The sequence below is a fragment of the Acomys minous genome, assembly GCF_964271855.1.
Source record: "Acomys minous genome assembly, chromosome: 6".
Taxonomy (NCBI): Eukaryota; Metazoa; Chordata; class Mammalia; order Rodentia; family Muridae; genus Acomys; species Acomys minous.
Genome location: NC_140487.1, coordinates 126,931,508 through 126,947,722, shown reverse-complemented (window position 1 = coordinate 126,947,722; position 16,215 = coordinate 126,931,508). Strand labels below are relative to the sequence as shown.

At 52.6% G+C, this 16,215-nt stretch overlaps 1 protein-coding gene across 2 annotated transcripts in view; it reads left to right on the top strand.

Annotated features, from left to right (window-relative positions):
- AJAP1 (adherens junctions associated protein 1) overlaps positions 1 to 11,278 on the top strand; it is a 118,806-nt gene extending 107,528 nt beyond the window's left edge. For both annotated transcript variants that reach the window (XM_084786535.1, XM_084786534.1), the window contains exons 5-6: positions 1,543 to 1,673; positions 11,212 to 11,278. In XM_084786535.1, coding sequence (XP_084642661.1) covers positions 1,543 to 1,615 — 73 coding nt within the window. In that variant the 3' untranslated portion in view covers positions 1,616 to 1,673; positions 11,212 to 11,278. The remainder of the gene's footprint in view (positions 1 to 1,542; positions 1,674 to 11,211) is intronic.
- The last annotated feature ends 4,937 nt before the right edge of the window (positions 11,279 to 16,215 follow it).

Sequence of the window (16,215 nt, the reverse complement as noted above, 5' to 3'; positions counted from 1 at the left end):
TCCAGCTGTAGAGGGCAGGTTTGTCATATGGACAGTCCTGTCCAGCTGTAGAGGGCAGGTGTGTCATGTGGACAGTCCTGTCCAGCTGTAGAGGGCAGGTGTGTCATGTGGACGGTCTTGTCCAGCTGTAGAGGGCAGGTGTGCCATGTGGATGGTCTTGTCCAGCTGTAGAAGGCAGGTGTGCCATACTTGTGCCACATAGATGGTCCTCTCCAGCTGTAGAGGGCAAGTGTGAACTGTCCTGTCCAGCTGTAGAGGGCAGGTGTGCCATGTGAACTGTCTTGTCCAGCTGTAGAGGGCAGGTGTGTCACGTGGATGGTCCTGTCCAGCTGTAGAGGGCAGGTGTGTCATGTGGACGGTCTTCTCCAGCTGTAGAAGGCAAGTGTGCCATGTGGATGGTCTTGTCCAGCTGTAGAGGGCAGGTGTGTCATGTGAACTGTCCTGTCCAGCTGTAGAGGGCAGGTGTGCCATGTGAACTGTCTTGTCCAGCTGTAGAGGGCAGGTGTGTCACGTGGATGGTCCTGTCCAGCTGTAGAGGGCAGGTGTGTCATGTGGACGGTCTTCTCCAGCTGTAGAAGGCAAGTGTGCCATGTGGATGGTCTTGTCCAGCTGTAGAGGGCAGGTGTGTCATGTGAACTGTCCTGTCCAGCTGTAGAGGGCAGGTGTGCCATGTGGACTGTCCTTCCAGCTGTAGAGGGCAGGTGTGCCATGTGGACTGTCCTTCCTGCTGTAGAGGGCAGGTGTGCCATGTGGACTGTCCTTCCTGCTGTAGAGGGCAAGTGTGCCATGTGAATGGTCCTGTCCAGCTGTACAGGGTGTGTGATTTGATACTCTCACATCCTGATACTGAACCAGGAAGGATAACACTATAATGCCACTGGTCCTGGGACACAATAGTTGCCTGCTGTGTTTCTGTTGCTGTGCTAAAATACCCTGACAGACAGCAGCTCAGGGTAGGGAGGAGTTTACTCAGCTTATGATTCCAGGTTTCAGTCTCTCCTAACAGGGATTTCACAGCGTCCAGCAGCTGCTCGCAGTCTAGAGCAGAGAGAAATAAATGTGTGCTTATGTGCTGGCTACCTTCCTTCACTTTTACACAGTTCAGGGTCCCCAGCCTAGGGAATGGAGCCACTCACAGTGGTCTGAATTCTCCATCAGGGTCACTCCGCACAGACATGCTCACAGGCCAACCTGACCTATGCAATCCCTCGCTGAGGCTCTCTCCCCAGGGGTGATTCTAGGTTGGGTCCAGTTGGTGGACCCAACCACCATAGGAACTGGTTTCCATGACAAAATGTGAGGCGGGCATTTTAGGAACTGCGTCTTGTCCTGTCTATCATATGCAATGCTGTACATCCGGCCTCTGCTCTGGAGATGGCACCTGAGTCCTCACCTGCCGGCCTTTCTGCTGGTGGACCGGCGAGATGACGGTGGTCCCTTACAGACCCGTCACGAGAGAACAGACTGCCCCCATGCACGCTGCCCGGCTCGCCTGCCCTGTGGCACTCTCAGGCTCACAGAAGCCCTCTCTGCTCTTCACAGATCCTCCTCGGCAGATCGGCATCTCATCCCGGTGGCCTTCGTGTCTGAGAAATGGTTTGAAATCTCCTGCTGACTGGCCGAAGGCTTTTTACCTCCTGGGGTCGGGGCAGACGCCAAGTGTCTGTTTCATGGTATGTATCTTCCTGGGGCAGGATGCCCTCTAGGTCTCCTTGCTGCTCCCCACCCCCCACCCGCTCCCCTCACCTCTGTTTTGGGATGGTCAGGAGCCCCTCTCAAAGACAGTGGGTTTCCCAGGGTGTTCCCCTGTGAGGATACTGGACCATGGGTCTCTGAGGCGCAGTTATTAGACATAGCTGATACTTGTCAGTGAGGGAGTGAGGGAATAGCTGGAAGAGGCTCCCTGGAGCAGCAGCAGCAGCAGCCCAGCACCATGACCTCCCTGTGCAGAGCTGCAGGCTGCAGTCACCTTCAGAAACAAACTCCGGTTTGGCATCCCCTTCCCTCAGCAGGAAGCCACCAGGTCAGCAGCTGAGCAAAGGTGCTCACACTCTAAACTCACAATCCTGCTGGGGCTTGGGGGAGGGGTAAGGGGGGGAGCAGAGGAGGGGAGGGGGGTAGGAGTGGAATTAAAATACTGCCTTGAAATATGAAAATAAGAGATAAGAAGCCCCACAATGAAGAAAGAAACCGAAGAGTTGAGACATCTACTAATTTGAAGCTGGAGACTGGCACCCAAACAGGATGAATTCTTCACGCTCTGCTGCCTGGGAACTCAGCTTGCTTTGGATGGTATTAACGTGGATGCAAACACTAAAAGGCATCTGTGCTGAGTCTGTGGACGCTGGCCTGAGGGGGAGTGAGTGCCTCAGCCAGGAGCTGCACAGCCCACACGTCCCACCCACACATGCTGCAGGCACCACCCGTGGGGGGCTGTCAGGTTTTTCTTCCCCTCCTTTGTGAGGCAGGTCTTGCTGAGGCCCCTCCCCTGCCCAGCGTGTCACAGCAGAGTGATCCAGTCTACATCCCCCTTGTAAAAGAGGCATCGGGTCGTTTTTTCCATGAGATGATAATCCTGTCTCTCAGATAGGACAGAGTATCCTCAAATATTTTCCTCCTACACGTCACTCTCCTTCTGCGTGGTGACTGAGTGAAAAGGGCAGAGGGGTGCGGGCTGGGCACAGCCCAAGGGTTCCACACCCAGCATTTGTCCAGCAGGAAGCAAGGAAGCCGCCGCCAGCACGGAAGCGAATCGGTCACTTCTTAATCCCGGCACTAATGAATCGCAAGTTTGGTCCAAATCAAATCTCCAGCCCCCGGTCTCTGTCCCAAAGCCAACATGTTCTGCCAGCAGGCAAGAGAATGTAATTAGATTAGACTGCAAATGAACCTCCCGCGGAGGCCTTCACCGAGCCTGCATGGCAAGCACAGCCTTCCAGCAGGCAGGACACGGAGCCTGCGTGTCCTCCGAGCACAGTGCCGCGCTCTGCCAACACGGCTCACTCCATTAAGGCTGTGGACATCCCTCATGGATGGGCCAGCTCAGCTAGTGTTGGGGAGCAGTGCTCTCTCCTGTGGTCGTTTGAGGCTTGGCAGGCCCCATGATCGGGTGGGCATCACATCTCTGTTGTAGCTTTAAAAGTCCATCAAAGGTGGGCGTGGTGCTAATGTCTGTAATCAAACAGGCAGGAGTCTGAGGCAGGTGAGTCACAGAGACTGAAGACAGCCTGGGTACAGAGTCAGATCCTATATCTATAATACTTATAATTATAATTAATAATAATAAAATAGTATAAATAATAATAATAATTATTATTATTATTATTATTATTATTATTATTATACAAGAAAAGTGTGTTAAACCATAATTCACTGACATGGAGATGCTGAGCCTGCCACTCAGACATCACTTCCTGAAGGAGCTGGAGACTCATAGGCCCCATATTTTGGGGCAACAGTCATATAGGTGTTAGATAGGCTGCGTTTTAAGTACAGGAACGCATTCAGTCTCCCAGCAAGCCCATGGACAAGGAGGGAAACTGAGGCTGAGGTAAGGCAGATGTCTTGGCCGTGGCTCTGGTCTTGATTGTCAGTGGTGAGGTCTGATCATCCAAGGCCGCCTGGTTCCAGGATGTCACCTGGTCACCCTACAGATAGATGGCTCTGCTTTGCAAACCAATTGCAGGGTCTGAGGCCAAGCCCTTCTTTCTGATAGGTGCCTCTGCTCACACCAGGCCAGCCCCAAGCACTAGGCAGCCTAGGGGAGTGGGGGAGGGGGGCTGCTACAAGATTGACACTCGGGGAGTGGGACGTGTGGTTTTACTTGTCCCTCAGTTCCAGACCTCTTGCCTTTCCATGGCATCCTCTCCTCCCTGGAGTGAAGAAGTCCCCACAGTTTCTACCAGGCACCCCAGTATGCTGATCTTGGATGGGGTGTAAGGTGTAGGCTCCCAGGAGCTACTTCAGAGTCATCCCCCCCCCCCCCCCGCCTACATGACAACACTTGTTTCCAGAGCACTCCTGCCCCTCCCCCCCGCCCCGTGTGTGCACCGTGGGAACCCTGTGGGTTCACTAGAGCCGGATGCTGTGTCTCCTGCCACGCCCGTCATCCTTCACCTCCAGTGACTTTCCGTGGACCAGAACCAGGCGAGCTCTGCAGAGAGACTCATTAGTCGCTGATAAATGCTTAAAGATCTCCTTGCTGTGAGCCGGGCGAGCTATTCATCACTCACCGGGATGAAAGCCTTCGGAGGCTAAGCATCCCCTCATTCTTACAATTAACGCCTGAGCACGAGCAGCAAGCAGAGACCTTCCGGAGAGATCTCTCAGATTTACACGGGTACTTACTGTCCCCTAAATAAATAGCAATTAATAGAAAAACATTTAATTAAGCTTTAATAGTCAATAGAGATATTTATCTCTTGAGAAGCCTTTAAGACTTTTAGTTAGCTTTTTTATTGGTGATGGGGCAGTTTCTTTAAAAGAATTTGTTTTATCTCTCTCTCTCTCTCTGTGTGTCGTATATGACAGTGTGTGTGTTAGTGTGTATGTCTGTGTCGTGTGTGTGTGTGTGTGTGTGTGTGTGTGTGTGTGTGTGTGTGTGTGTGTGTACATGGGCATGCATGCGTGTAGTCACTTCTCCTCTTCCATAATGTGTTCTGGGCATAGGAGTCAGGTCGTCAGGCCTTTGAGGTAAGTTTTTTACTCTCTGAGTCGTCTTGCTGGCCCCAGTGTAGCAGTCTCTTACGCCAACACATTCATGCCCCTCTCGGGACCATTCCTGAAGGGGTGCCTCACTATGGCCAAGTCTTTCCCCTGCAGACAGACTCCTGGTCAATCCCGGGTCTCGTGACAGACAAGCAGCTGCGTCAGACAGTCCTTGTCTCCTAACCACCTCATGGAGGGAGCACGCAGCCCTGGATGAAACTGGCTTCGTCTTCTACTCTAAGGCTGGGCCCTCAGAGACACCTGCCTTTGGCTAACGGCTCCTTTCCTGTCAGTAATCCCTCACACACACATGAACGCCCCCCCCCACACACACATACAGGAACTCACACAAACACACACACACACACACACACACACACACACACACACACACACAGGAACCCCCACAGAAACACACACACACACAGGAACCCCCCCACAGGAACCCCCCCCCCCACACACACACAGGATGGCTGAACTTCAGAAACCCTCATTACACTCAGGTCTGTTTGCCAAAGCCACCTCGTTCTCAACAGCACCTCAAAACCATAAAGACTCGTGAGCCTGGAGCAAGCGGATAAATCATTATTAATATTCCCAGAAACAAATTGAAAAGCCTAACTGACAAAGAATGGGAAACGCCTGAACCTTCCCCAAAACAAAACACACCCCAGGGCCTGGGGGGACAGCTCGGTAAGTGAAGTGCGTTCAGATCCATAACGCCCACATAAAAAGCCAGGCACAGCCAGTCTGTGAGCTCTGGGTGGTTCTTTGAGAAACCCTGTCTCAGGGTGGATGGCAATTAAGACCTGACACAGATCCCCAGCATCTACATGCATGTGCACAGGCAGGAACATGCATACACACAAACACTATGGTCATACAACACAAAACTCTAGTAACTTATAGGAACACCTCTTTGAAAGTAACACGGAGAACCTTCTAGAAGAAGCTGTGTTCTCTGACATACAGCACAAGGAAACATGGGCACAGGTGCCCTTTCAGGCTGCTTAGGAGCTGTGGCACCAGGGACCAGGCTGCCCTGTTGTCTGTTTTCAAGAGCAGGTACTGAGCATCCAGCCAGGGGAGCCCAGGGAACCTGCCGCCCAGTCTCCTTCTAGGCAACAGGAGGCAGAATTTATCCCAGAATTTATCTGCAAGATCACTTGCTCAGCTGCTCCCACCTTCTTTCCCTGACTTGCCCTGCCTGTTTCATGTGGGGTCCAGGCTGACTGCTGCATGCTTCCTCCACTAGCCTGGACTCCTGATCTTTCTCCAACTCAGGATGGAGAGGCTCCTGCCCTGAGCCTCTGCAGCTGGAGATCCCAGCCCTCCCCTGTAGGCCAGAGCAGTAGGGCTGAGAGCTCAAGGCAGGCCTGCGGGAGGTAGCAGCCCTCTCGTCTCTCCTCACTCCTGGCCTGAGGCCAGCATGGTGCCCTGCCCTGCCTGGAACCTCTTCAAGTCTCTGTATAAAGTCAGTTCTGCTGTTAAATGGCAGAGTTGGTGTTGGAGCCATCACTGGCTCCATCTCCCAGTGTTCTACCTGCAGACAAGTGCCCCGTAGGCTTGGGAGATCCGAAGACACTTCCCTCCCTGTGGGGCTCACTCCTGTCCCTGTCAGTGGCCTCTACCTTCCAGCTACACTGGGAGTGGTACTTAGGTGAAGAAAGAGCGGTATTGGTGCCCAGAATGCGTTGCTGGACCTTGTCTGTCTCTTGATTTCCTTCAGTGTTGATTCGCAGTCCACATAGATGCAGAGCAGGAATCCAGGGGAGCCTGAGGTGACCCCCCCACCCCCACCGCACTACCACAGGAGACCTGTCCTCAGGGAGGGCTCTGTTGCCAGAGAAATGCCATGCATGCCTTGCTGAAAAGCCCAGGACACTCTCTTACACTGGGGAGTGAAGACAGAAATTGAGTGCACATCTGGGTAGAGGAGAGAAAGAGGGGTGTGGTGGAGGGAGGGCAGGCGGGCGGAGCCAGCATAAACCAGAGGATAAAGGTCCCACTCTGGTGTGTCCAAGAGAAGGCTGGCAGGGAGAGGGTGGGGTGGTCCCTACCACCTTTCCTTGTCTCATGAGCCTTTCTCACGAAGGCGAGGCATCCCCGTGATTTACAGCCAACCTTAGCTGGAAGCCAGGTTCTGCCAGTGGCCTGCCACATCAGAAGCCAGGTTTGACAGCGCATGCTTGGGACACCGAGGCAGGGAACACTGCAAATGAAAGCCCAGACCAGGCTGTGTAGAGAGCCCCTGCCTCAAAAAGAAAAGGAGGGGACAGGGACAGAAACCTGAGTCACCCAGTCTACACGACCAAGGTCACTAACTACTTCACAACCTTAGGTCCAGCCTTTAAGTCCATTTAAAATATGTATTTAATTGTAGAACAGTGGATCTAGTAAATACCATTTAACTTATGTCTCTGTGTGTGTATGTGTCTGTCTGTCTTGTCTGTGTGTGTTTCTCTGTCTCTGTCTGTCTGTTTCTCTCTCTCTCTCTCTCTCTCTCTCTCTCTCTCTCTCTCTCTCTCTCTCTCTCTCTGTGTGTGTGTGTGTGTGTGTATGAATTTTTGTTGTCTTTGTGTTTCTGTAGGTGCATACTTATGTGTGGAGGCCAGAGGTCAATGTGGGGAGTCTTCCTCTGTCAGTTTTGCCAATTTCTACTGTATTTTTTTGAGACAGAGTCCCTCACGGACCCTGAAGCTCACCAATTCTGCTAGACTGGCAGGCCAGTAAGACCCAGGGATCCTCCTGCCTCTGTCTTCCCAGAGTAGGGGTTCTAGACCCACAATGCCATGCTTAGCTTTTATGTGGGTTCTGTGGATCCAAGGTCAGGTCTTCACACTCACACAGCGGGCACATCACCCACTAAGCCACCCATGGTCTTCACACTCACACAGCAGGGACATCACCCACTAAGGCAGCCATGGTCTTCACACTCACACAGCAGGCATATCACCCACTAAGCCAGCCATGGTCTTCACACTCACACAGCAGGCACATCACCCACTAAGCCAGCCAAGGTCTTCACACTCACACAGCAGGGACATCACCCACTAAGCCAGCCAAGGTCTTCACACTCACACAGCAGGCACATCACCCACTAAGCCAGCTATAGTCTTCACACTCACACAGCGGGGACATCACCCACTAAGCCAGCCAAGGTCTTCACACTCACACAGCAGGGACATCACCCACTAAGCCAGCCAAGGTCTTCACACTCACACAGCAGGCACATCACCCATTAAGCCAGCCATGGTCTTCACACTCACACAGCAGGCACATCACCCATTAAGCCAGCCAAGGTCTTTACACTCACACAGCAGGGACATCACCCACTAAGGCAGCCATGGTCTTCACACTCACACAGCAGGCACATCACCCACTAAGGCAGCCAAGGTCTTCACACTCACACAGCAGGCACATCACCCACTAAGCCAGCCAAGGTCTTCACACTCACACAGCAGGGACATCACCCACTAAGCCAGCCAAGGTCTTCACACTCACACAGCAGGCACATCACCCACTAAGCCAGCTATAGTCTTCACACTCACACAGCGGGGACATCACCCACTAAGCCAGCCAAGGTCTTCACACTCACACAGCAGGGACATCACCCACTAAGCCAGCCAAGGTCTTCACACTCACACAGCAGGCACATCACCCATTAAGCCAGCCATGGTCTTCACACTCACACAGCAGGCACATCACCCATTAAGCCAGCCAAGGTCTTTACACTCACACAGCAGGGACATCACCCACTAAGGCAGCCATGGTCTTCACACTCACACAGCAGGCACATCACCCACTAAGGCAGCCAAGGTCTTCACACTCACACAGCAGGCACATCACCCACTAAGCCAGCCAAGGTCTTCAACACTCACACAGCGGGCACATCACCCACTAAGGCAGCCATGGTCTTCACACTCACACAGCAGGGACATCACCCACTAAGGCAGCCAAGGTCTTCACACTCACACAGCAGGCACATCACCCACTAAGCCAGCCAAGGTCTTCACATTCACACAGCAGGCACATCACCCACTAAGCCAGCCAAGGTCTTCACACTCACACAGTGGGGACTTTACCCACTAAGGCAGCCAAGGTCTTCACACTCGCATAGCAGGGACATCACCCACTAAGGCAGCCCCTATCCCCTTACCTCTTCTGAGCTGTGGTTCAGTAGCATTAACTGAGTCCAGTTAGTCCTGCCATAACTTCCGACTGAGCACTAAGTCCCCTCACTGAACAAATGCACATCCTAGCCACCCCCACCATCTGCCCATTTTCATGCACATCGCGTGTGCCTCATGTGAGTGGATTCACACAGTATTATCTGTTAACTGCCAAAAAAAAAAAGTCAAATGAAAATGGGCATACACCACTCCTTCTGTGTTAAATTCCCTTTCTGTTCGAAACTCCTTTGACGCTTGGTCTCTGAATATGGGGTTGTGGTTGGGGCATAACTGGAGGAAGGTCACCAACAGGAGCCTAGTCCTAACCTGATCTGAGGTCCTGTTCCTCTATGCATGATGGCCCGAGGTCCACGGAAGATGGACAGCCCCACAGAAGCATTGTGGATTCTTCAACTTGGGCCTCAAAGTAGCCAAGCAGGCATCTCTTGAGATGGCAGGCAAGCTGACTTCAGGGAGCTTCTGTTGTCCGTTCTGGGACCGCAGGGAAGGTGCTAGACCTTTACTTCTCTTCTTCACCTCACTGGAGAGACAAGTATGAGGCTCCTGGGCACAAACATGGGTTCTTCCAGCCCTGCCCACAGCTCCAGGATGTGCCTCCTGGAAAGACCAGTGATCATAGTCTATCACCACTGAGACAGGAGAAAGGATGTGTCCTGGAGTCCCCTGGGAGAGCTGGGTCCCATAGCCACCCTGGCTACCATTGTGGGGGACTCTGCCCAGCTCACAGGCCCTGGCCAGAGAACTGGCTTCCAGGTCTGCAGCAGGGTCTGAACACACTGTGATGGACCGTCTAGCCTGGCCATTTGCTGGGCCTGGGAGCTATAGGGTAACACCAGCATTCAGGTCCCATCTGTCTGTTAGGGATCACTGGAGGCACTCTTGCTTTTCGGCTTGTGTCACCTGCAGGTATAACTTTCCTCTGCTTGAGGATCTAAGTGGCCTGTGGTTATGGGGTGGGTGTTTCTAGTGAGAGCAATGAGGGGGCCCCCCGCACATCACCCCATTCCCATACCTCATACAGCACCAAGCAAGATCTCGCTTGGCTGTGACATGACACGCCCTCACACCCAGGAGCAATGCCGACCGCTGCACTCTCTCTCTGTGTTAAAGACCTAGCAATGCTTGCGCACCGGGGAACGGGGCAGCCGCTGGCCTGCCCTGCACACCAGCACATTCCCTTTCTCTCTGTCTTGGAGGGACTCTTGGTTGACTTTGATGATGGGTCCTGACTCTTGGTCCCAGTGAGGCTCTAGCTGGTGGTGGATGGATAGGGACCCTGTGGGTTCCTTCCTGCACTGCAGGTGTAGCGAGCAAAGCCCTGCCCTCCGCGGGTTAGAGAGGGAGGGAAAACCTGGTAGGCATGCTAGACAGTGGCATGCATGCTTGAGTGCTAGGTACTGTATGAGTTAATGGAGGACGGAGACCTGTCAGAGGTGAGGGGACAGCTCCACGTTGCCAGCCTCGGCAGCTTGAGCACTCCTCGGCTCAAAAGAATCCATGGCTTTAACATAGAAAAGGAAAAGTTCAGAACTGGCTGGTGTCCTAAATCGAGTTGGGAGTTTTGTAAAAGATATTTTAATATGGGCTTAAGAATGAGGGTTGACAGTAAAAGAAATGCTCAGAAGAAATTAAGACGCCCACAGGAGCATGGGTGTGGGCTTCCCAAAGGAAGAGTCAGATTTCAACTAGGGTGGCTGTAGATTGGAGGTCAGGAGCTTTTTGGAACTGTGTCACTTAACGTATTCTGGGACCACCACCCGTGTCTGCCTCTGTTTCCTTCCTTGAGAGTGAGGTGACAGATTGGCTTCGGAGGTGCCTGGGAAGAGATTAGGATCCAACCAGCTAAAACCAGGAGCCATTCTGATCGTGCGAGGCATTTAGGACACGCCTTTTCCATGTACGTAAGGCCTCTGGCTTCCTAGACTGCAGAGACACAGAGAAGACATGAGAAAGTCCGTACAGTTGGTAATTTGCCACTGAAAGACTTTAATCAGATGCCTAGGGGAGCTTTTTGGGTTTTCCCCCTGCTCATTACCCCACCTCACCCCACCTCACCCCACCCCCCGACCCCCCAGAATGTCTGTATCTTTCTGTGTGCCTTAGGCCCAGATCTTCTTGGGCAGCTTTGAACACAGGCCTGAAGCCTTTCACCGTGGCCCCACCAATCCCTGGTGACCACCAGCGTGTGTGTGTGTGTGTGTGTGTGTGTGTGTGTGTGTGTGTGTGTGTGTGTGCGTGTGTGTTTGTGTAGTGAGTCTCCTTGTGCCCTGGGGCCTGCTGCCATTTAATTTCTTCTCTTCTGCCTCCACAGGATTCCGTTGGTGAACTTGTACAAACAAAACAACAAAACAAAACAAAAAAATTATAAAACCTAAAACTAAACTATCTAATGGGAGGGTCCCGCACCTGCCGCTTCCGTTTGCCGACAGGAAACTCGGCAGAGCAGGACACCCAAGGCCAAATCTATTTTTGTAAAATTGCTCGTGCCTAGGGGCGCTCCCTTCTCCCAGAGTTTTCTTCGGAGAGCAGAAAGAAAAAGATGCAAGCCGACTGGAGACAGCAGAGAAGGACCAAGCAGAAGGATAGGAGACAGCTCCCGACACCTGGGACTCGCACCACGATTCTGAACCTGTGCCAATAATACCACTATGTGCCATGTAATGACCCGGAAGCTCGGCAGGAGCCGAGCCCAGCGAACCACGCGGAGAAATCTTACAGAGGACAGGGGTGGGGGGATCACTTCCGGTAGAGTCACTATTTCTGGTTAATATACATATATAAATATATAAATACCAACACACAGACACACACACTTTTTTTTGTACTGTAGCAATTTTTGAAGATCTTCAATGTTCCTTTTTAAAAAAAAAAAAGAATTGTGTTATAGTCACAAAACTTGATTTATTTAACATGCTTAGTATGAACAGAATAAACTCGTGTTTTGTACTTTGGCAACTCACATCACACACAGCACACGCACACACACCTGCACACATGAGCATACAAGCATTTATACGCATATATTGGAGAAACAGTTCCGCAGGTGACCTGGCATTTCATCGCCGTTCATCCAGGGAGGCAGCCTCAGCCCAGATGACGAGGCCCTCACATGGCATCTTTCATCTGTCAGATACTTGCCAAATGGTACTCGGCGTGTGGCTTATCACCTTGGGCCAGACTTAAGAATGCTGTGGTTTTCTCTCTATGTATTCACACACACACACGGCCAGTGCTATATTTCTTCATTTAACTGTCTGGAGGCGCTAACAGCCACAAGCGTTCACGTAGCCGACTGCCAGCAAGTGAGCCTGAGCACCAGGTTGGGTGGGTGGCGGATTCTCGAACATTTGTGTTATACAAAGCATAGACTGAACTAAGGAAATTTTCCAGTTCCATAATTAAAGGAATATATCTATACACGGTGTGTGCTTATGTCAGGGCAGCACGCAGGGACCCAGGAGCCATCAGACTGCATGGTTCTGCGCATGTGCCCAGCCCAGGTGGCTCCTGGTGGCCGTGCTCAGGTACAGGCGGTCTTCCTGTGTTGCTCGGCAGATGCTGGGCTTTTCCTTGGGTTCAGGTGTGATCAGGAAGGTTGGGGAAACTGAGGACCCAGTGCTGCGTTTTGTTATTAAGATGCTACTTCGGTACTTCTGTTGGGTTGTAGACAGAAGTCTCACAGAAAAAGCCCATCATGCTCCCTGGTTTGGAATTACTGCCATGCCCAAAGGAGGCATCTGTCTGTAACCCATGTCAACAATCTCCTTGTTCTCCAGGCTTCTATAGTAGCAGGTGTTGGGAGGAGCCTGTGGAAGTGTGTGTGTGTGTGTGTGTGTGTGTGTGTGTGTGTGTGTGTGTGTTGCCTGTAAGTGTGTGTGCGCACCATGTGCGTACAGTGGCCACAGCACTGGAGTTACCGATGCTTGAGAGCTACCCTGTGGGTACTGGGAATCCAGCCTGCTTTTCTGGAAGAGCAGCCAGTGCTCGGAACTGCTGAGCCATCCACAGCCCCACCACCTGACACTCTTGCGTACTGCAGGCCAGAGTTGATGTCATGTGTAGGGGATCTTCTCCCGAGAATGTGTGTTTCTCTGCAGGGCTCGTGTAGGACTCGGTGTCAGCAAGAGCGTGCGTGAGAGAACAGAGAGGAGGTCTGCAGACCAGGCTGAACGGTAGACAGACAGACAGACAGACAGACAGGAAGCTCACACAGGCAGACTCACCTGCCCTCACTTATGTCCAGGTGTTCAAACTTCTGCTTCTTCCCAGGGACCCTGTCCCTCTGGAAACAACCTGCTAGGACCTGTGCTTGACAAAGTGAGCTTCCATTCCTCCCTGCGCATGTGAAAGCAGAGCCTCTTGGTGAAAGGAGGATGTTGTGTTCATACATGTCAAGACCTGTATCCATGGCATTGCTCAGAAAGTTGGAGGATGGCTCCTTTGGGTTTTTTGTTTGTTTGTTTGTTTGTTTCTATTCACACACCCTGACCCAAAGCAGGACAGTGCAAACATTTGTTACTGGCACGTCACAGCTCCAGGTCCCCAGGCCTCTCCTCCATGCCACTGAAGGGTACAGCCTCTCCGCACCTCACCTGGCTTCCCTATTAGAGGTGTCCTCAAGCTCCCCAGGTGGACTCTGGGGTTTCCTAGCTCCAGGTGAGCAAGGTAAGATGAAGGCTGATGGCATCGTTTGGCAGTGGGAGCTGGTGCTCAAGCCAGGGACTTTCTGAGCTTCAGAGTAGGCCCAGTCAGGGAGATTAGTGATAGTAGCTGCAGTGTCACTTCTGACTACACTCAACCCCAGCCCTCGCACACAGGCTGGACTCGGGGTGTCTTGAACTCAGAGTCCCTAAGGTACTGACAGTTGGAGTGAAGGTTAAGGCAACAACCCTGAACCCTCAGCAGCCTATGGCAGCTCTTTGGTACCCTCAGAATAGGGTTGTGGGGACCAATTGGTAGAAGTGTGTCCACACACCACACCAGAGTCAAGTCCTGTCTGATTTCTGCCAAGGCAAACCAAGGCTGCTCGTTCCTGGGGAATAATATTGGGTGGTTGCCTCGCCTCCGGGCCCTTCACCTGGAAATACATTTATGGGAGAGAAGACTGTGGCAGTGTGGGATCCACTCAGCTCAGGCCCCATGGATTCAGATCCTGTGTATAAAACCCAGTGTCCTGTATCTGGAGAGTTGAGGGGCAGTTCCCTGAAGTGTGAGTGGTCCCCCTCATGCCTTCCCCCTCTAGAATCAAGTCTGTTACAGATGCTTTTTTCCAAGAATGGGCCTGTCTGTCTGTCTGTCTGTCTGTCTACTTTAGCAGCTGTCATTACCAAGGCACTCATGGAGGGTGAGGTCCCTGAACACGTGTCCACTTGAGTTGTGCACCCTGTGGCTTCACATGGCCACAGGCTCCCAGGTCATCTAGCCCTTCCCCCACCGCTCACGTGTCCCCCCTACAGTGTTTGAAGTAATTAGCATTGGCTCTTGAAGCCATCAAGATGCAAGGTCAAGTTAGCCCGCCTCTGGGCGTGGTCACTTCTAGTCCCCACCTACTAGGTATCGCTTTGCTGTAGCTCAGCTAGGCAAGTGGTTGCTTCTGTTTCTAAACACTGAATATGTAAGGTGAGATTTCTCAGCACAGCCAGGGAAAGCTCCTGATCTTCTCTTGGGCTCATCTTCCTGAGCTAGGTTTGAACTGGACCTAGACTTGGCTGCTGCCTGAACATGGTGAGGGCATAATGAAGACACCCAGCGTAGGTGGGGCAGCCTCCTCACAGGAGGGGTTCCTCCCATGGCTTTCTGGCCCTTCCCACCTTGAGTCTGGGTAGACTTCTACCACCACCCCCAACTCCTTGGTTGCTCCTTGGACACCTACGGGCTCCCTGTACTCGGCTTTAGGACGTCACTGTTACTGTTAACATCTATCTTGCCTTCTTAAGTCCTCAAGCATGCCCAAGTATCTCCCGGCAGCACTGCGGCCCCTGGCAGCACCCTGCCCTGCAGGCATCTTGTGTGAGCATGCCCGTCTCATCAGCTCTGTGGCAGAGTGAGTATATGTGGCACAGCCTCTACTTTGGCTCTCCAGAACAGAGGAGAGAGGAAGGGAGGGAGAAAGAGAGAGAGAGAGAGAGAGAGAGAGAGAGAGAGAGAGAGAGAGAGAGACATAGGGAAGCAGAGACAAAGACAGACAGAAGACAGAGAAAGGCAGACACCCGAGAGAGACAAAGACATACGCACAGAGAAAGAGAAGAGAGGTGTGAAAAGAGGCGATGGAAGACGCAGATAGGGGTAGATCTGTCCTTCCTCCTGGGTGCCTCAATGTTCTGAAACTCTTTAAAGGCAAAGGAGATAGGGCTGAGGTTAGACCACAGCATTTCCGTAGGAGACAGGGCTGAGGCTAGACCATGGTGTATCCGTGGTCAGGCTGGAGGTCCCCTGTCATTCATTCCAAACTGGCACTAGGATCCAGGCCTTGTCCCCTCCGTTGCCCGTCACCCTCTTTTATAAGGGTAAGTTCGACGCACGTGCGTCTCGATAGTCGTCCCATGGGCTCCAGTCAGAAAAGCACAGGGGACTCCTGTCTCAGCTCGTGGGCTCCTTAAGACGCCACTTATAGAGAGAGATATGTGTCTTGCTGTGGTCGCCATCGCTCATCAGTCTGTCAATCTTCCACCATGTTGGCTTACAGGGCTGGAAGTGAGAGGGACAGAGTCTGTCCTTGTGGGTGGGCTTTTCAGTCTACTGTGGGTGAACATAGCACACACACACACACACACACACACACACACACACACACACACACATTATCAACACATAGGTAAGTGGCAGGGGGACCTCGGAGCAGGACAGTAGGAGGGAAGGGAAACGGGCTGGCAGTCATGTTCTTCCTTCTTTTCCTCCTGGCAAGCCGTCTCTTGCCTCCTGAGCAGTGGTCCAGGCTGCCTGGCGCAGCAAAGCCTCTTACCTCTCAGACAGAAATGCAATGCAACGCCTGATATGAGATGCTCTGACCATTACAAAGGCTCCACCTGGCTCTCCACCTCCAGCCCCTGCTCATCAGTGAGGGCAGAGCAGCTGCATGGGTTTCAGAGCGCCAAGGCCAGGTGAGTGCTGTCACTGTGGCAGGAAACACGCCCCGCCCTCTAAGCCCGCCCCATCTTTACCCATGTGCCCCCCTCTTCATGATCAAGCGGCTCCTATCAGGCTAACCAGGCTCAAGGAGGGCAAGGGGCCTGAGGACAGAAACGCTGCCGCTGGCCAGGGCCACTGTCCCTGGATTCCAGAAGGCAGCTGTCTTCCTCCGAATCCTCCGAATGCT